At 48.3% G+C, this 18948-nt stretch overlaps 6 protein-coding genes across 6 annotated transcripts; 3 read left to right on the top strand and 3 right to left on the bottom strand.

Moving 5' to 3' along the window:
• Positions 1 to 128: 128 nt before the first annotated feature.
• Positions 129 to 1711, top strand: BDV27DRAFT_171722 (uncharacterized protein). Its single transcript, XM_032075672.1, has one exon. It carries the CDS (start codon positions 276 to 278, stop codon positions 1659 to 1661), a length of 1386 nt encoding a protein of 461 aa, XP_031928460.1. The 5' UTR covers positions 129 to 275; the 3' UTR covers positions 1662 to 1711.
• A 352-nt stretch (positions 1712 to 2063) lies between these two features.
• BDV27DRAFT_156971 (putative SNF2 family helicase) lies at positions 2064 to 9134 on the bottom strand (the record flags this gene model as incomplete). Its single annotated transcript, XM_032072422.1, has 5 exons — positions 2064 to 2367; positions 2416 to 7347; positions 7475 to 8206; positions 8534 to 8678; positions 8753 to 9134. The coding sequence occupies 5 exons, from the start codon at positions 9132 to 9134 to the stop codon at positions 2064 to 2066; spliced, it is 6495 nt and encodes a 2164-aa protein (XP_031928459.1).
• A 1102-nt stretch (positions 9135 to 10236) lies between these two features.
• BDV27DRAFT_127039 (aromatic amino acid ammonia-lyase) lies at positions 10237 to 12742 on the bottom strand. Its single transcript, XM_032066666.1, has 3 exons — positions 12570 to 12742; positions 12397 to 12503; positions 10237 to 12337 (listed from the first exon to the last, which is right to left on the bottom strand). The coding sequence occupies exons 1-3, from the start codon at positions 12722 to 12724 to the stop codon at positions 10437 to 10439; spliced, it is 2163 nt and encodes a 720-aa protein (XP_031928458.1). The 5' UTR covers positions 12725 to 12742; the 3' UTR covers positions 10237 to 10436.
• A 1132-nt stretch (positions 12743 to 13874) lies between these two features.
• On the bottom strand, positions 13875 to 14983 carry BDV27DRAFT_127038 (putative polyadenylation factor subunit CstF64). Its single transcript, XM_032066665.1, has 2 exons — positions 14745 to 14983; positions 13875 to 14686 (listed from the first exon to the last, which is right to left on the bottom strand). The coding sequence occupies exons 1-2, from the start codon at positions 14797 to 14799 to the stop codon at positions 13893 to 13895; spliced, it is 849 nt and encodes a 282-aa protein (XP_031928457.1). The 5' UTR covers positions 14800 to 14983; the 3' UTR covers positions 13875 to 13892.
• Positions 14984 to 15116: 133 nt separating this feature from the next.
• On the top strand, positions 15117 to 16562 carry BDV27DRAFT_127037 (prohibitin subunit PHB2). The gene is made up of 4 exons (XM_032066664.1): positions 15117 to 15340; positions 15411 to 15479; positions 15559 to 15914; positions 15980 to 16562. The coding sequence occupies exons 1-4, from the start codon at positions 15157 to 15159 to the stop codon at positions 16301 to 16303; spliced, it is 933 nt and encodes a 310-aa protein (XP_031928456.1). The 5' UTR covers positions 15117 to 15156; the 3' UTR covers positions 16304 to 16562.
• A 48-nt stretch (positions 16563 to 16610) lies between these two features.
• rmt2 (protein-arginine N5-methyltransferase) lies at positions 16611 to 18294 on the top strand. The gene is made up of 2 exons (XM_032064374.1): positions 16611 to 16833; positions 16944 to 18294. The coding sequence occupies exon 2, from the start codon at positions 16984 to 16986 to the stop codon at positions 18250 to 18252; it is 1269 nt and encodes a 422-aa protein (XP_031928455.1). The 5' UTR covers positions 16611 to 16833; positions 16944 to 16983; the 3' UTR covers positions 18253 to 18294.
• The last annotated feature ends 654 nt before the right edge of the window (positions 18295 to 18948 follow it).

The raw sequence follows: 18948 nt of genomic DNA, 5'->3' as shown, positions 1-18948 counted from the left end.
TTGTGGCGGCGAATCTGTTGGAATGTGTGGGAGGGGTAAGATTATACAGTTCTTGAAAAAGCGGTAACCTTCGAAGGCATCAATCAATAAAACCATAGCTATGCATAACAATGGTCTGACATGGTGTGGTTTAATGGGGATAAATGTTGCGAGTGCAAGGATTGCTTTTATAAAAGAGCAGACCGTGTCTCCTGTTTGTACACTTGGTATATGAAACAGAAATCAAGCGCATTTCTCCCTAATCTCAACTTCTAATACAAGAATTTCTTCCTCCAATGGCAACAAGAATCACCCTCAAGGCCTTCCCAGGCTATCCAGAAGAGCTAACGCTCTCCACAGCCGCAGAGATACCAGAAAGCGCTAAAAAGGCGCAAAACCGCTCCAAGCATGTCCTTGTCATTGGAGGTGGCGTTAGCGGTCTGATGACGGCTTGGATTCTCCTTGACAAGGGCTACCGCGTCACTATCGTGTCTAAGGAATGGGTAAGTCTTACGAAGCCGTTGACTTCGCAGATTGCTGGGGCTTTGTGGGAGTACCCGCCTGGTGGTTGTGGGGTCACTGAGATTGAGACTCCATTGTTTGGGTACTCGACTCTGGAGCAGTATCGGGAGTGGGCTATGCAGAGTTTTGAGTTCTATCGGTTGATGGCCGACCGAGATGAGCTTATTGGTAATGGTCTGGAACAGGCTGCTGGGGCTGGGACGTTTGGTGCGAAGATGAAGACCTTGTTTCAGTTCTTTCAACAGCCAATTGAGGAAGAGTCCCGTGGCTGTCGCTGCGATGACAGACATTATGACAAATATTTTGAGATGAAGACATTGGATGAGGGCGTGGATTCGCCTTTCAGGGATCAGTTGAAAGTTAATTATCATTGCATGGCTGATGCTAATGGAGGCAAGAACGTCAACTCACAAGTGGTAGCAGACTTAGTGGACCCGAAGAAGCAGTTTAATGTTGCTTGCGCATATCAGCATGCAGCTCCCATGATTGATACTGATGTGGCCATGACGTTTCTGATGAGACTTGTTCAAAGCAAAGAGGCGGTTCTAGAGACTAGAGAAATTGTTGGTGATCTTCATCTCCATGAGCAAGAGCTACTGAGCGAATACCACGCCGATATAATCGTCAATGCAAGCGGCATAGGAGCTCGCGAGCTTGTAACCGATACTCAGATATTCCCCGTTCGCGGAGTAGTCAAGAAGATCAAGAGACCTGAGGGATACCCAGCGGATCATGCGTTCCTTCTTCCGGCTCAGATGAATCATGATGGCTCAGTGAGCAAAACAGTCTTCATTGCTCCTCGTAACGACGATACGCTTGTTATCGGCTCAATCACTCAACGCAACAACTGGCAGCTAAATCTCTCCCTTGACTCCCCTGAAGTCAAGACGATGTGGGAACGGGCGACTGAGTTTCTGCCGGTCCTCAAGGATGCAGACAATGAGACACGGTCTCTTGCACAGGGCTTGCGGCCCTTCTCCCATTTGAATGTCAGAGTCTCCGCTGATAGTCGAGCTAATACATGCCGGATCCTTCATAACTATGGTCATGGTGGATCGGGATGGACTCTTGCCGTTGGTTGTGCGAGGACTTGTGTACGCTTGGTTGAGGAGATTCTGGACACAGACAGGTCAGCAAATGCAGAAGTATGTAGGTTATAAGAGATTGGGAAAGATATACATACATCCATAATACCCGAGTGTGATCTGCCAATGGATGATGATGACTCGTTTAAATAATAGGGGATTCTATATAAACCTTCTTATTTCTATTTTTCAATGGTTCGCATACAGTCGTTTAATCTAATGGTTATAATGGTTTTATATCCGCTTTACTTCCCTATATTCGTGCATGGGTGAACTGCTGCTGATAATATCGGGACCTCAGTCACCGGCAACCTCTTGGGGTCTCATTTACCAATTCACCAACTTACCAACTCAACAAGCCAACAACTGCTCTGACCGCACAAGTCGAACAGGTTTCTTTCAGAACCAAATACATATCTTCACGCAAAAACACAGCATAAGAATCACGTGTATCCTAAGTGAGATTTGTCCCACGCATTAGAATGCGTTGTCTACCACAACAGACATCGCCTCTCCTTTCACCATCTCCCACTCCTCAACCTCCTCCCTCGCAGCAAGGGTGGCCTTTCCATCCCTCTCGACCAGCACTTTTCCATGACGGTCTTGGAAGAGGGTAGTGTCGATGGTCATCCTTGCTAACAGATGATATATGTAGACGTGCTTGGTCTGTCCATATCGTCTGGCTCGTCCGATAGCTTGAGTCATCGACGAGTCATAGTCGTACTGGGTCTGAGAAAACATAGGGGAGAGAAATATAACATGGTTTGCACATTGAAGGTTTCTATTCTCCGTTAGTAGAGGCTGAGGCGCAAGTTGACAGGCAACTCACAATCCAGCGGCCATCTCGCTCCCCAAGTTTAGAATTAACACCTTGTTCTCACCAAAGCCACCAGCTTCCTGAAAGTGCTGGACCTTCTGTGCTGCCTTGCGGTCAGTTGCTATGATTGCAGTGTACTTGATCTTTGCCAGTTCCAAGACTTTGGATGCGACGTCTATAAGCTCCGGGAACTGTATGAAGAGGAGAACTCGATCATCTGTGGGCACTGCCTGGATGATTTCGATCATCTTATCCAGTTTACTGCCGCCGTATTTTGCACTTCTGTCCTTCTCATCACGCTTAAGAGTAGACGCATCCAAAACGTTGAATTCCTTTCCGGAGCCCCGGCAGCCTTCAACATTGCACTCTTCTTTCTGAACTGTCTTTAGAGTGCATTGTAAGCATAGGGCATGACCGCATGAGCCAAGTATGTTGATGTGATTTGCTGTTTTTGGTGTTGTATGACAAGAACTGCATTCAGCGATCTCTGATCCAGTCTGAACAAGGTGTACTGTCTTCAAAAACCTGAGCGCTCTTTCCCGTGCAACCCATTCAAGGATCAGCTTTCGAAGACCACTCGTAACTGTTCGCAGAATGAGCTTGAACTCGTTGATGTGATTTGGCTTGACTGGAAGTTCAGGTGCTCCTTCTTTCTTTCCACCTTGTTTGGTCTTTGTACCCCTTACACTACGCTTTGAGGCTCTTCCAGTAGCCTGTTTGCCATTGTTTGTTAACTCCAAGTTTCCATTCAAAACTGGTGAAGTACCACCAGAGCTTACCTCTTCACCATCATCGGCATCGTCCTCTTTCACTCCAGTCTCATCCCGCATTTCTGTATCAAATGAGTCCTCAGCGACTTGTGCTGGATCAGAAAAGAATAGTTTCCAGTCATCTGTCTGTGAAGTGAGTATTGCACCCTTAATGAGTGGGTATAGCTTCCTCGTCACAGTCTTGTCACCAAAGTCGTGCGCCTTTATGCTCTCAATAAACTCGTGGAACTTTTCATGTCTTAAGTCACAAGCACAGTATACCCACGCAGCTTGCCTGAACTTCTTCATGAGTTCTTCCTTGAGGCCCTCGAGCTGTTTCAATCGAGTCTCAATCAGCGAACTGCAGGTGAGCGCTTCAGGTACACCGTTGTGCCAGCGACCCTGCAAAGCGAGAGATGAACACCGTTTGAGAAGGGCTTCATCACTTGTTTTGCTGCTTCCAATTACTTCATCCAGTCTATCTTCCTGGTCACTCCTGATACCCTTTCTGCCACCTCGGCGGCCCAAACGGTTATATGTCATCAACTGCTTGCATAACTCAAGATATATCGCTGTCTCAGCAGGTGATTGCTGAATGAGAATTATGTGTTCTGATGATGGAATCTCATCAATCTCTGCGACATTTTTGCGAGTGAACTCGTCCAGGAATCTTTGTGCAATAATGTGTCGTCGACGATGCCATTCCTCACTTCGCGGGGCCTGCAGCGCCTGGAAAGATTCTGCTTCTGATCGCTGCTTGCGGATCACCTTAAGTCGTGCGTTTTGTGACTGAAGGTCGTCATCATCAATACCGAGATGTATGCCCAGGAAGGGTGCACTCGTATTCACATCAGCAAAGTCGTTCAGCGGCGGTGTGCTAGATAGAACCCATTTTGAACGAGCCTGAAGCTTGAGAAGAGGCACCAGTCGTTCGGGGTTTGCAAAAGTGAACTCATCAATAACAAGCCGATTGAATGAGAATGCATGGAGAAGAGGAAGCTTGACTGTCGTATAATTTTGTTGAGCGGTATTATTTATGCCGAACTCCTTTCTATCATCCCAGACTTTGGCCGTCTTGACGGGTGCACGCTTGCGCGTCACAGCTTGGCCCACCTTACCAGAACCTTGTGCTTTCCCAGAGCGTGATGCCACCGGGGATACCTCATCCTCGTTCTCTTCTGAATCACTTTCGTCATCTTTTTCCATTTTTAAGGTCGTTGGAGCGGTTGTCCTAGGTTGGAGTTTGAGGAGCTTGTCGACCCTGGCCCGAATTACTTCAGGATCCTCTTCTTCGCTAGAATCTGACAGCCCATCCTCACTTGATGAATCGGCATGTTGAGTCCCTGCTTCGGTGGCAGGATCATGGCCTTGGAGAACGTCTGCATACTGGCCTGCCTTAAGCCGCTTTGACGGGATATATATGGAATTGGATTCGTTGTCATTGACTTCCTGGCGTCTGGCCTGAATTGACTCAAGCACTGCTCTGGGGCCTAGGTCCACTAGGAGCTGGATCTGTTCCATCATCACCGCATGCGCTTTAACAAACCAATCGTCGAAATTGCGGCCTGCCTTTGGCGGGACTCGCGGCATGCCGGTAAACTGCTGCAACTTCTCATAATGATTCTGGCTGTTAAAGACAGCCCAAGAAGCCAAAACAATATCTGCCTGCTGTATATCTCGAACAGTTTTTCTTCCCAATGCCGCTAGTCCGTCGATCACCAACACACGGTACGTACCTTTGAGGAACTTCGTGATCTCGGACTGCCACTGTTTGATCATGATCTTGGGGACGACGATGAGAGTGGCATTTGTGGGTATGAAGCCGTCGATGGGCTCTGGCTCAGTCTGCTGACTGTATTGAGTATCGATCAGTCCGAGAGTGATAGCTGTTTTTCCATACCCTACGTCGTCCGCTAGGACACCGCCCCGGACGGTTTTCTCCACGCATACTTTGCCCTCCGCGCGCCACATCAGCATAGGAAGAAAGGCCTCCTCTACCTCTTCTTCAATGAAAGACTTAATGTCAACGCTTTCACGGTGGATCATCCACGAGAGGGAGCGCAGCTGCTCAGGCCGCAGATCGAGTTGGAAGTTAGGCGGTTGAGCGCTCTGAGAATCACTTCTGTTACTGACGAGACTGAAATCGGGGGACACGAGATTTCTCGAATCATAATAGTTGGGCACGATGCGCCAGAAGAAAGAAGCATTGTTAGAGACATTCGTGTTCAGTAACTTGCCATAGGCTTGATGCAACAGAGTCTGAATGTTGAGCGTGACGCGCATGTGTCCCATATCCTCCTCGTCCACTTGACGGAATACCAGAAAGGGTGGAGGTCTGAACTTGGTCTGCCGTTCGTATAGAGCTGCATCGTGTGGATCCTCGTATGCCTTGATTTGTCCTCGAGTGTTGCGGCCCCAAATGATCCGGGGCTTCACTGGTACACATACCCCACATACAGGGCTACCTGACTTTTCCGACAATTTGCCTTCGTTGACAGAGATCCAATTCTGAAACGCAGAAAAGCCAACTGCCTTTTGAAGCAACCAAGTAATATCTCCAAGCAGAGCTGGTGATTCCACAGGATTAGCCACTTCCCATGGCCCCTTTCTCCAGAAAGAATCGATAGCTGTGGCCTGTGTTTCAAAAGAGAGAAGAGTGATATTCGCACTACGACATTCCCGATTACTGAGCATCATTGAAGTAAGAGGCTTCAGATTTGAGCAGATGATGGGAGAATCCGGAATATAGCAGGCCAACGTGATCGCGTGCAGCTTGATGGATTTACGATAGTACACGTTGACATACTCCGGCTCCATACCCAGATTTGAAGACCTCCACTTGTGAGAGACTTCCGCGATAGTCGAACGAGATGCATATCCAAGAGTTCGTTTGTGTTCTAAAGAAAAGATAAAAGAGTCGTATATTGGCTCATCGAGCTTCGAGGGATCCAAAAAGAAGTATACTGCAGGGGAGTTCCCAACGGCCGGTTTCTTATGCAAGCAGCTACTCGCTGTTCCGCAGTGAGGAAGAAGATCGTATTTCCCTCGAACATCTATTCCAAAACTTTCGATATCATCATCAGAGCCATCGACCATGATTTGTGTCCAAACTTTGGATTCAGGGAAGCCTTTAATTTGAATGCCACATTTGGCTTCGAAAGATTCGACGCGATGATCATTTCCTAAAAACGTGAGCGCACACTTTGAACTGATAGGGGAGAGGATCTCCCATTCGCCTTCCAGAAGAGAGTCGGACTTAGGAGTCATGCGTGCAATTGGTTTCGAGAAGATTTCGCGAATGAGACAGACGACAGGTTCATCCTCTGAGGGTTTTGCATGGAGCGACCAACACGACCAAGTCTCACTGACAACAAGACTTATAAATCCATGCTTACCCATATAGGTGACTGTCCACACTGAGCTCCTTTTGATGTCGACACAACGGAACTCGTCGCTCATTAGTAGAGCTACAGCATCTAAGACTTTCTTCCAGACACTAGGGGGACAATCGATCGATATATCCGCCTTGAAGACGTCATAATGGCCTGGGAAAATGCCGGATATGACCAGTCGAGCGGGGAGAGAGCTTCGGAGTCGGCTCACAAAATCTAACGGCTGGGTACGCACCAGTCCACAAGCACGTTGATAATCATGAGTCGGGTTACCAGCACAGTCTGAGCAAGCGGTGTGATCGCAGAGCTTACATCGAAGGATATCACGCTTTATGGCAGTTTGGCGTTCGCATACGCAATATCTCGCACTACTCGCGGCTTGAGCTTGGATATGGGAGATGGTTACATCGGTCGTTTTGTCGACATTGATACTGCCTGAAACGAGCTCGTGATCGTGACACAGCTCAAACCGTTTGTGCTTCGGGACTTCTTTCTTCGGAAGAGGCTGCTGGCTACCTTTATCGAGTACTTTGTGGCCCACAATAAGGGCAGAGAGAATAGCAGCGCCCACGACCGTCGAACTCATCGCATTTCCAGCGAGTTGTTGAAGTTCCGCCTGAGTCTCGCGGGCAAGTATCAATCTATCCAACGGTAATCCCTGAAGAGAAAGGGACTCGAGTCCGCAGAGAGGCCCACCCCTGGTAGTCAAATACGGAATGCCGGAGGGAGTGATACATCCTACTATGCCGTACGCACGGGTATCGATCTCACGCTCGATACCCTGAGAAAGCTCGATGCACCGCCTGGAAAGAATATTAGAAAATAACACTCCTTTTCCCCAGCCGAGGCAGGGAGGGAGACGGGGGAGAAAAGAAGAGGAATGCTAAGGAGTTGGAGTATTGGGGCGGTTGGGGGTAGAAGAGTGCTTACTCTTTGTGGTTCATGTCATACCCTTCCACGAGCTTGCGGAGGAAATTGGCATCAAGCGTATCCCAGACTCGCTCAGGCATACTCCGGAGCCAAGGCTGCCAGGTGAAATCCGGCATCTGAGAAGATCCGTCTTCCTGCGAGCGGGTGAACGGGCGACGGTATCCCAAGCCCATATTCATCCGGTAGTTCTGGTGCCTGAACTGGTACCGCTCCCAATTGTAGACTGTATGTGATGCTAACCGCGTCGTCATATCGTTCTCTATCTGTTCCAGTCTACGATCGTCAGGGTCCATCAGGAACATACCGGCAGGTGAACTCGCAGGGCGTTTGAACTGAGACAGGATCTTAACCCAATCCGCCATGGTCGTTTCCTCCAGACCGTGCTCTCGCATCCGCTGCCTGTCAACGCAGAACATGTACCCTCTCTCGCGGGTTTGTGGGAGGTAGTATGCTTTGGTGTCGACCTCTGCATGGCATGCGAAGTAGTCAATGCCACCCCATGCCTCGGCGATCTTTCCCCATGGGGCCGTCCGTACGTTTTCAAGTACTACGATTCGCGGCCTGTACCTCTTTGCGTAGCCGAGGATCCCCCAGAATGTCCCGCCGGATTCTCCGCTGTCGTCGAGGGTCTTGCGCTTGTTGTTCAGTGAAGAGAAGTCAACGCAAGAGAATCCGGCAATTAACATGTCTGGGTTCCTGGGAACCTTCTCCAGAGAGCCATAAGCGGTTTGACTTTTGCATGATAGTTAGCCCAGATCTTGTTAAGTACGGCGTCTCGGACTAAGGGGGTGAGGCTAATGCAACCGGAGCTAAAACAACAAAAGAAGTTCGGAAGCAGAAGCAAAGTCCCACAAAAAACGCATAAGAAACACGACATCCGCTAAGGGTGGACGGTAAGCTAAGAGAAGCTTAAGCTGGATTTCTGGAAACGGACTTGCCCTGCGCCTTTATCAGCCGCTGAGGTCAATGCAAAATAGAAATCAATCAATAAAAAAAAAAAAGAAAAGAAAAAGAAAAAAGAAAAGGAGAAGAAGGAAGGGGGAAATCGAGCGAACTTACGCAACACGGTCCTTTAGTTGAGTCACATCACGAAAGAGCAGACGCGGATGAAAGTTATTATCGATATAGCGCTGCTTATAAGGTACAATCTCTGCACTGAAAAGATGACGGAACCTGAAGTCTCGGTCGAAATGCTTCCTCAGATCTATCAAAGAGATGTCAGTCAGAACAGCCCTCACTATTTTCAAAGATGTAAGACAAGGATGAGGGAAAACTCACTATCCTGCACCAATTCCAAGGCCAACAGCGGACTCTCAGTCCCCGAGCAGGCAGTTACAATCCTCAGAGGCTTCGATCCAATATGCTGAAGAAACTCTCCAAGGTTAAGTTCCAGTGCTCGAGCAGTAATGGAACGATAAATGTCATTTAGTTTATGTAGAGGAGGGAGATTCAGAGCCAGCTGCGTGGTGAGCCGTCTTTTACCAAAATGAGGTTCTGATCTAACGACGTCCGGCAGCTCAGGGTCCATGCCGACAGTCTGAGGTTCGATGAGAGGAGTAGAGCTTGAACAGGCTTGTCCGGCGTCTGTAGGTTGGGTACGTCTACGCTTGGTTGCGCGCGCGGAGGGAGTAGAGGAAGCGGGTCTCTTGCCACGAGCCATGTCGAATATATGTAGGAAAGACGAAGCTTCTGGAAAGAAGAGATAAACGAGGTCTTGCTGATCCAGAAGAAATTCCTTTGTAAAAGACGAGCTGTATCAGCCTGAATGTATGCAAATGAGTGCTGTAGGGCACGATACTGTCACGTGTATGAGGATAGTACGTGTGCTTGGGAGATGTAGACGTGAGAAAAGAAAAGGGCGTGTGTGACTAGGCTCTAAGAAAACAATGAGAATGCTACAGGGGTGATCGCATCGTCCAAAGTGAAGTTGATTCCCTTGTTTACTTGGCTAACTAGTTGTTGTGTCGTGTTTCATGTCTTGTAGTGAATGGGATAACATATCCCAAAGGGGGTGGGTGACGTGCTCCGGTGATGCTGCTCTCGTTAGGGTACTACAACAGAAAAAAAGTGAGAGACTGTGGGCTACATGTTTCCCCTGATTTCTTCTTTATGGAAGAGCTATATCTACACAGTAACTATATCGTAACCAAAGAGAGATATATAACACACTCACACCCTCAAAGAAAACAGCAATCAAGCCCACAAAAAAGGAATTTCTGGCGTAAAACCTTTCGTTCTTGTAGTATAGAGTAGCGCTTAGTAGTACCTGGTCAATAGTACCTTGAATTACCCGAGTCTTTCATATCCACAGAATTATAACACTTTATGATCTCTACTCTCTAAAAGGAGCAAATTGTCCAACTGGAAAGGGTCAAATCGCACAACAGAAGTAACGAGATACTTTATGGTGAGACTTATAGAATGATGGCCTTACTAATCCATTCACGTACTTTCTAATCATCTTATTTACAATTTCTTAGACCCATTTGTATCAGTTGAGGTCTTTGAGGCAGTTTGAAGAAATTGATGAACTCTATACACATGCTGGAAGGTTATCTCGGTTGTATACCTTGTGAGACTTTGGTGAGAGCATAGGTGAGGGTTTGGTAAACTATGTTCGAGTATGTAGGAGTAGCTATTCAAGGTTGTAAGACATATTAACATGATGCCTTAGCTGTAGGGCTGATTGAAGAACTACATAAACCCGAGGTTGGTTGTGTGTTCACTTTCCGAAGATCACTAGAGTTGATAAAAGAGACAAGTCGCAAGTAATATGTCATTGTTCATCTATGGAACAGCTATGGATCGCAATCTAAGCGAAGTGATAATAAGGAAGGGAGAATGATGCATGACAACAGCCAGAAGTCAAAAGTGAGTATAATAACCCCCTTGATGAAATTTACCGCCAGGGTCTTTCAAGCAATTATGCAAAGTCTATACTTGCAGAATCTAGATTATTAGTTCAAAGTCGGGACATCCTTAGACTCCTTATCTTTGTCAATGAGTCATCGGTACTAGAGCTCTTTAAAGCAAGAGATTCCATAAAAGGATCCATTAACCTGCCGTCGCGAATGGCCTCATAGATAATTGATATCCAAGATCCAATGGTCTTTTTCGAGCGACCGTTTAGGGTATCGTTATTAACTGTCGGGTGCTCCACGAAGCCCAAGTGGAATGGGATGTTGAGGTCACGACGAACGGTGTGGTAAATAATCTTAGCACCAGCGCCCAGGAACTCTTCGGTGTTTTGCTGGCTAAAGAACGTGTCTGTGGTGTCCTGGTATGTCTTGTTGAGAAGGGCGGCGGCTTTGGTTTTCCATCGATTTAGATCTGAAAGGCCTGGGCCGCGCTTCTCGTTCAGAGTATCTAACAGTGTAGGAATAGCGTTTTTAACGGCTACTTGCACTCGCTCAGGTATGCCTTGACGAGTTGTTGTCGACCAGCTTTTTGAGATGGTTTCCCAGAGGGATTCGGTCAGATTTGCAAGCTCTGGGTCTGATAGGTATGGGGAGAAAAGATCAGATGTAAGCAGATGGAGTTGGGGTTTTATGTTATCGAGGTAGGTCAAATGCAGTACTCGGAGATCCAAGGCCTGGCATCCGATGTACAGGCTACAGGCGCACATGAGCGACACTATCTCGACTGCTTGCATAGTGTACCGACTGGATACAAAAGCCATGGAGTTTATAGATTGATTGCGCATTTCCGCTGCTTGTACGTGCGAGCTCACTGGGTTGGCAAGGTAAGCCAACTCTGCCATGTATGAAGCCATGCTGATATCGACACCTTTCATAGTGAAGGAGAGACTTGGGTCATCAGCGACAAGATTGGTAGGAAGCCCGTTGTTAAGGCTTGGGTCGACCAGTTCAGTAGACTGAGAGAAGAGGAGCCTGCCAAACATCTGAAGGCATGACCTTGTCTTCTCCATGGCAGAAGTAATGGAAACTGCTTGGAAATTGCCTCCGTGGAGAATATCCCCGGTCTCGGGGTCTGTTAGTGGGTTATCTGTTGTCGAGTTAAGTTCAACGGTGACTTGTTTATGCGCGAGCAGGAGGTCTTCTAGTTGAGGTCCGATCCACTGTGGAACACATCGAAGCGCATATCTATCCTGCATCAAACCTTGGCGAGTATGAGTCTTCACATTTTGAATACCTTGGGCAAGACGAGATCCCTGGAGAAAAGAAAGAATATTCCTGGCACATTCCATTTGGCCGTCATGAGGACGAATGGCAGAGATGAAAGGATGAAAACTCTCAGCATTACCCATGAGTGCTTCTAAGGCTACAGCCGAGATTGCCTGCACTAGCACGACCAGTTGATGAGTCTCGTACATAACGAGACTGGACAGTGCTGCAGAGAATGAAGTACCGTTGACTAGGCCTAATCCCTCCTTAGGACCTAGAACTTGAGGCTCCATGCCGGCAGACAAAAGTGCATCTTTAGAAGACATTATCTGAGATTTACGAGATTTCTGTACGTGGACATGCACATCAGGGTTGCCTTCAATCGCGCCTGCGATATAGGAAAGTGGAATGAGATCTCCAGAAGCGGAGATAGAGCCTCGTAAAGGAACAACCGGTGTGATGTGGCTCTCCAAAAGCTGCAAGATGGACTTCATCACTGAAAGCGTAACTGCAGAGTGGCCGCGGGCGTTTGAATTGCACCGAACCAACATGGCTGCTCGCACCCAGGGGACGGGCACAGCATGTGAATCCAGGCGACCTGGTCGCTCGAGGTCCACATTGATATTTTTATCTGAGGCGACTAGCACACCTGCTTGTAGAAGCTGGGAGAGTCCGGATTGCAATGCGACCACTCGATCCGTTCGAGAATCAGCACTGCCGCCGAAGCCAGTATTAACACCTTCGAAGAACATCAGTACACCAAGTCATACAGCAATTTGACCCAAAAGGGGTACTGACCGTAAACGTGGTAGCCATTGTCCAAATGGTCTTTCAACACCTGCACACTTGCTTCAATCTTATCAAGGACAGCTGGGTCTGTGGTGATCTTGGGTATGCAACCATAGCTGTTCAGGGTCAGCATCACCCAAGAAGTGGTTGTTGCCACGAAAGTTCCAGGATTTGCTACTTACTATGCTACTGCTGCTATAGCAGAGATGTCAAGACTAGCTCCATCAACATCAAATGTACCATCTCTCAGCAGATTCTGCAGGCGTTGACGTGCCTGGCATGCAGTCTGTAGGTGGGTCTGCAAGTCACTCAGGTTTCCCATATTCAACAAGTCCATCGTTACTTTGGAATAAAGTTTCCTTTGTTTGCTGTGACAACTCTAACCTAAGGCCTAGGTGGGCTTTAAGTAGTTGTTTGTCACTGTATTTCACCGGGAGTGCAATCCGATGTAACGCAGTCTATAACCATGGAAGACAGCCTTCGAGCGTGCTAATGACACGGGTCGATCGTGAGCTAAGGTGAGACTATTTCCTTGTTGCATTAGATCGACATCTTCGGGTGCGGTTCCGCTAGGATGTCCAGGCGATAGCTGAAACAATAGACTATCTCTAGAGCCTGGTTGGTCCTTCCTTCTAGTCTTGGCTTGTCACTAGTAGGAATTTGCGCACTATACGCCACTTTGCTGCAGAGCTTAGCCAACTGAAACGGTCAATGGGAGGGTATGCGACCCCAAGGCCCAGGCCAAGCGATAGGGTTCAGGGGGGTGTCGATCTTTGTGCTAGGATCCCTGGCTGAACCAGACTGCAGTCACAGAGGAAATAGACTTCCAGGCAGGACCATAGTTAAAACCTGCAGAATTTGCCCGAAGTGAAGGAATTCGGATATGTTCACGGCGAAAAATGACGCACTGGGGAAAGTCGGTAAGTCGGTCAGCAGTGCAGGAAACAGTCGAGAAGGGAAACCAAAGGGTCTTCCATTTTTGGACGAAGTTGCATTGAAGAAGCCGCCTTTTACTACCTTGTGAGACTCTTTTAAAAAAAGTCCTTCTGCCCGGTTTTCTTTTCTTCCTCTTCTTCTTTATTTTTATTTTATTTTTTATTTTTAGTCTAGATGGTATTCTGCAGATACCCTGGGTTTTTCATTTGTTCTCTTCTCATAGATTAATTTAAATGAAATTTTGCGTGGTTTAATTTACGTGGTGGCGTTAAGGGGGAGCGATAAAGAAAGCCAACAAGAAAAAAGAAAAACAACCATCAAGATATGGGATATCTACTACTACTTTCAATAGCCTGTACTAAAGTTAAGTATACATTCCTTTGTCAAATCACCTGAACCATCTTGCGCCATCCCATTTGTCATTCGAACATAAGAAGAGACAAAAAAGAAAAAAAAAAAAAAAAAAAAGACGAAAGAGGAAAGAGTAAAAAAAAAAAAAGAAGTATTGAAGTTTCAAAAGTACCAAAATCACGTAAAGTCTTTTGATCTAGATCGATCTCGCTATGTCATCACCGCATGGCACCTTGCATTAGTTGCTGTCGCAGAAGCATAATTTGGTTTCGTTCCATCGGAGGTAGTGCATCAATAGCCGATTGTGGCATACTGAGCACTTGTTGCAAGAGTTCGTCTTGCCCGGGCATTTGCTGCTGAGGCTGAGGAGGTGTGGAGACCGGACCTGGTACGGCTGAGAATGGCTGAAAAGGTTGCGCTGCGGGAGGAGCGGCTGCTGCCGCTTGGGACTGGGCGGCCTGTTCCACCACTGTTCCTAATGTGCTGTAGTCGACAAGGTTCATCAGGAGCAGGGCCTGGAATATAGCGTATGCAAGCTGAGGGGCTTGTCGTAAAAGTTCCGTAGCGCGTGCCGGGTCGGCCATGACTAATGACTTCATCTGAGAGAGTACATCGAGAAGTTGATTCGGAGGGAGAGAGGAGAGTGTTTGAGAGATTGCGTTCGGGCAGTCTAGGTGCGGAGGAAGATCCACGCCCGGGGGAAGAGGCGGTAGAGGCGCGGATGACTGCTGTGCACCCATTTGTCCATCCTGTCCGGGTATTTGAGACGTCTGCGAATAATCGGGGGGTATCGAATCCTTCTCGTTGTTGTGAGGCCAGTCCACACGGATCTTCCGTCCCATGACCTCATAGTCATTCAAGTTGCGAACTGCGGAGGCGGCTGCATCGGCATCGGCGAAGTCTGCAAACCCATATCCTTTCGGCTTTCCAGTCTCCGGGTTCATCATCAAGCGGAATTTGGTTACTGTGCCCGCGGAGCTAAGAATGTCTTTCACCTGCTCCTCCGTGAGATCTGAGATTGGGCGTTAGCGACAATCAACTGTGGACGTGTGCCACGTAGAAGCACCTACTGTATGGGATGTTTCCCAAAAAGACACTCTTTCCGGCTCTTTCAGGAGGCGCCATCTTTGCCGGAGTTATAGGGAATCTGCAGGCTCTTTCAAATAATGGGGGAACGAGACGTGAAGACGCAGTGTGCGAATGGTTCGAGAGTATTTGGCAGGAGACGGAGGTTGCCACACACTTTCGGCTCAAATGTAACAAATATCTCGTATCACAAAAAGAATTTGTAGCCTACTCCTGAACCCCAGTGGACAATTCTCTGTAGATGGAGTAAGTTGACGGGCAGCTCTACTGGAAGCTTGAGCTTTACTTGAAGGCGGTGACCCAAATGGACGATTTGCCGGAACATCGAAAGAACCTCAACGCCGGCTCCGTCACATCGTCTCCTCTCATATTATTCTACACTCTCAAACCACCATCATGGCTCGGAACCCAAAGGAACAGTGGGAGAGACTCCAAGTGATTCTACAGAACCGCGGAAGCCGTGGAGGGTTTGGCTTCGGCGGTTTCCCCTCCGGTGGGGGTCGTGGTGGCTTGGGGCTGTCGGGAGCTCTGCTCTTGCTCGGTGTTGGTGGATGGGCTATATCAAACTCCCTCTTTAACGGTGAGCATGCCGGGATCTATTAACTTGCTCCGGTGATATGAACAGAATAGCTGACTGAGGCGGTTTCCAGTCGACGGTGGTCACCGTGCAATCAAATACTCGAGAATAGGTGGTGTTCAGAAAGAGATCTACAGTGAAGGTATGCCCGGCCCAAATCTCCTCTTTTTCCTTTCCTTCCATCCCTTCAATCCCATGCTAACTATTTATCTTCACGTCAGGTACTCACATCAGGATTCCATGGGTCGAAACACCGGTTATCTATGACGTGCGCGCGAAGCCGCGGAACATCGCTTCCCTCACTGGTACCAAGGACCTGCAGATGGTGAACATCACCTGTCGTGTTCTGTCGAGGCCCCGAGTGGATGCTCTTCCGCAGATCTACCGTACCCTCGGACAGGACTTCGATGAACGAGTCCTCCCTTCGATTGTCAACGAGGTCCTGAAGAGCGTAGTTGCGCAGTTCAACGCTAGTCAACTTATCACCCAGCGTGAGAATGTCGCCAGGATGGTTCGTGATAGCCTCGCTCGCCGAGCCGCTCGCTTCAACATTGCTCTGGACGATGTGTCGCTTACGGTATGGTTCCCAACTCGTGCATAGATCTAGGATGTTCAAAACACTGACGTCGTACCCTTTGACAGCACTTAACCTTCTCCCCTGAATTCACTGCCGCTGTCGAAGCCAAGCAAGTCGCCCAGCAGGAAGCTCAGCGTGCTGCTTTCCTGGTCGACAAGGCCCGCCAAGAGAAGCAAGCCTTCATTGTCCGCGCTCAGGGTGAGGCTCGTTCCGCCGAACTCATTGGTGATGCCATCAAGAAGAGCAAGAGTTACATCGAGCTGCGTAAGATCGAGAATGCTCGTCAAATTGCCCAGATTCTCCAGGAGAACGGTGGCAAGAACAAGCTCTACCTGGATTCCCAGGGTCTGGGTCTGAATGTCAACGCCAGCGTCGAAGACTCGAAATAAGAAATTCTCTCTGGAAAGGAATAATGACTAAGACGGCTCCCCGCAGATGAAGTTTCTGAGGAAGCCTAGCTTCGCTGTTATACTCAATTGGTTTCATCGGTCTTCATTCTTACTGGCGCTATTGATGTCGCTTTGGAATGGACGATCGGGGTGTGGGATAAGGTATCTGTACAAATAGTTTCGAGTGTTTTTTAGGATTCTCAAAGCAATCGGGCGAAATGTTTCTCTTCTCTTTCAATATGATCTGACTACGAAATACAATAATCATCCTGGCCTTGTTCCCTTGGTAGATGACCTGGCGTTGAGTCTCTATCTATGCTGCGCGGAATGCGATTTAATTGGCTCCGCGCGCGGAGTTGATGAACGCGGTGGGCGGAAATTTTATATCAACGGCGGGGAAGAAACATTTTACTCCTACACTCTAAAGTCGACTCCAACCCAGTCGCTCTAATACAAGGAAACCACTGATACCTCCCAATCGTCTACATAAGTTTCCTATATTAATACGTCTCCCCCTCGACTAGCAAAAGGTATTCCTATCCTCAAACATTCTGGCACTGCCCCGCACCAATCCCACCATTCCCCCCCAAAAAACCCAATACAAGCACATATCTAAAGCACAATCTTACAAGCAATCCAGACCAAATCCACAGAGAAAACAAAGAAAGCCAAAGAAAGAAATGACCGACCCAACAACAGAAATCGACGTCGATATCGACGTCCAAGAAATCCTCCTCGCCGCCTCCCAACACGACATCCCCAAACTCCGCCAACTAATCCGCTCAAACCAGACAATCGCAAACCCTGTCAACGTCAGAGACCCCGAAACTGGGTATGCGCCATTACATGCGGCAATTGCGGCCTGTGAGCCTGACGACGACGAGCCAAACGGCGTCCAGACGAACGGGGAGCAGACGAACGGGGAGCAGAAAGATGAGCAGAAGAGCCTTGAGGAGAAGGGCTCGGCGACTGTGAGGTTTTTGCTTCAGGAGGGCGCGATTTGGAACGATCTCGATAATAATAATGAGACACCTGGGTGTGTTGCTAGGCGGTTGGGGCTGAGGGAGTTGTATGAGCAGCTTGTTGATGCTGGTGTGCGGGCGGAGCTGCTTTTGAACCGGTTGGATGGGTATGAGGAGCTTGAGGATGATGATGAGGAAGAGGAAGAGGGACAGGAAGAGAAGGCTGAGACTGAGGCTGGCGCTGAGGAGGTGGAGGTGGAGGGTGAACCTGCTCCTCAGTTGGTTGAGGCGGCTACAACTACTGAAACGGCTATGGAGACGGGTCCCGATGTCACCAATTCCCGGTATCTTGATTCCAATTTGACTTTCCAGAATGACCGTTTGCTGGACCAGGATCAGAACGGTGTTATGATGGCTTGGGAGACGGATATTATGGCCAAGTCGGCGAAGAAGCTACTGCCTACGTCTGGGCTGCGTGTTCTGAATGTCGGACATGGTATGGGTATTGTGGATGGATTCATCCAGGAGCAGTCACCTGCAGAGCACCATATCATTGAAGCGCACCCGGAGGTTGTCGCTGAGATGAAGCGGAAGGGCTGGGGTGAGAAGCCGGGTGTCACGATCCATGAGGGCCGGTGGCAGGATATTCTCCCTGACTTGGTCGGACAGGGCGTTATGTTTGATGCCATCTACTACGATACATTTGCCGAATCGTATGGCGACTTCCGGGAGTTCTTCAGTGAGCAAGTTATTGGACTCCTTGAGCAAGAGGGGAAGTGGAGTTTCTTCAACGGCATGGGAGCTGACCGGCAAATCAGCTACGATGTCTACCAGAAGGTGGCTGAGATGGACCTGATGGATGCTGGGTTCGATGTTGAATGGGAAGAGATTGCGCTGCCTAAGCTGGATAACGAATGGGATGGCGTGCGCAGAGCATACTGGCAGATTGAAAGCTACCGCCTGCCTCTATGCAAGTATATGGATTAGAATGAGTTAGAAATGATTTATGTTAGACACGCCAAACTTGAAAATAATAGAAGAACACAGTTACACTTAGTATATGCATAATACTCTATACCATCGAAGTGCTACCCTACAAAACCATAAACACACTCTTCCCTATATTGATCGTCTTATAGACACCAATCAGTGAAGATTCTGCTCCTAAATTGCACACCATCATTATTCATTAACCAGCTTGCTCCTACTCCATCAAGGGGAATCACTCCGTATACAAAATAGAATTCCATCTAGCAAGAACCCCCGATATCATCGTCCCCTAAATAACACCCCCTTAGAATAAAACAACGTTGCAAACATGCATCAAAACATGATTGGCCAAGCAAAGAAAGCAGCTTAGTACTGAGTCCGTATGAACCAACACCGTCTCTCCATCTCTATTCTTCACCCCTCAACTCATCTCATCCCCCAAAGGCCAGCCTCTTCCAAATTTACATCTATAACCCCCTAAAAGAAAACACAATGTCCGCCTCCCCAATCCACTACATCCCCCCAAGCAGGGCCCCCCAAATCCTCTCCACAAAAATCCACCGCATAATCGCAAGCCCCCACGTCCAAGTGCCCGTTGCAACAACCAAGAGAACAAACCACTGGTGTCTCTACCTCTCCACGTCAGAGACTACGTGCGTCACCCTGGATTGTCAGCCTAGTCATACTGTGCTT

The sequence above is a fragment of the Aspergillus caelatus genome (genome assembly GCF_009193585.1).
Source record: "Aspergillus caelatus strain CBS 763.97 unplaced genomic scaffold BDV27scaffold_70, whole genome shotgun sequence".
In the NCBI taxonomy this organism is placed as follows: Eukaryota; Fungi; Ascomycota; class Eurotiomycetes; order Eurotiales; family Aspergillaceae; genus Aspergillus; species Aspergillus caelatus.
Note: the sequence above shows the minus strand (reverse complement) of the source record. Positions and strands in the feature narration are given on the sequence as shown.

Excerpts from the sequence above, each read along its gene's own strand:
- BDV27DRAFT_127039 (XM_032066666.1), bottom strand. The coding sequence starts at position 12,724 with ATGGACTTGTTGAATATGGGAAACCTGAGTGACTTGCAGACCCACCTA. Across the intron at positions 12,504-12,569 it reads GCTATAGCAGCAGTAGCATA|CTATGGTTGCATACCCAAGA; the intron begins GTAAGTAGCAAA and ends GACCCTGAACAG. Across the intron at positions 12,338-12,396 it reads CAATGGCTACCACGTTTACG|GTGTTAATACTGGCTTCGGC; the intron begins GTCAGTACCCCT and ends TGTTCTTCGAAG.
- rmt2 (XM_032064374.1), top strand. The coding sequence starts at position 16,984 with ATGACCGACCCAACAACAGAAATCGACGTCGATATCGACGTCCAAGAA.
- BDV27DRAFT_127037 (XM_032066664.1), top strand. The coding sequence starts at position 15,157 with ATGGCTCGGAACCCAAAGGAACAGTGGGAGAGACTCCAAGTGATTCTA. Across the intron at positions 15,341-15,410 it reads ATCAAACTCCCTCTTTAACG|TCGACGGTGGTCACCGTGCA; the intron begins GTGAGCATGCCG and ends GGCGGTTTCCAG. Across the intron at positions 15,915-15,979 it reads TGGACGATGTGTCGCTTACG|CACTTAACCTTCTCCCCTGA; the intron begins GTATGGTTCCCA and ends ACCCTTTGACAG.
- BDV27DRAFT_171722 (XM_032075672.1), top strand. The coding sequence starts at position 276 with ATGGCAACAAGAATCACCCTCAAGGCCTTCCCAGGCTATCCAGAAGAG.
- BDV27DRAFT_127038 (XM_032066665.1), bottom strand. The coding sequence starts at position 14,799 with ATGGCGCCTCCTGAAAGAGCCGGAAAGAGTGTCTTTTTGGGAAACATC. Across the intron at positions 14,687-14,744 it reads TTTGGGAAACATCCCATACA|ATCTCACGGAGGAGCAGGTG; the intron begins GTAGGTGCTTCT and ends GCCCAATCTCAG.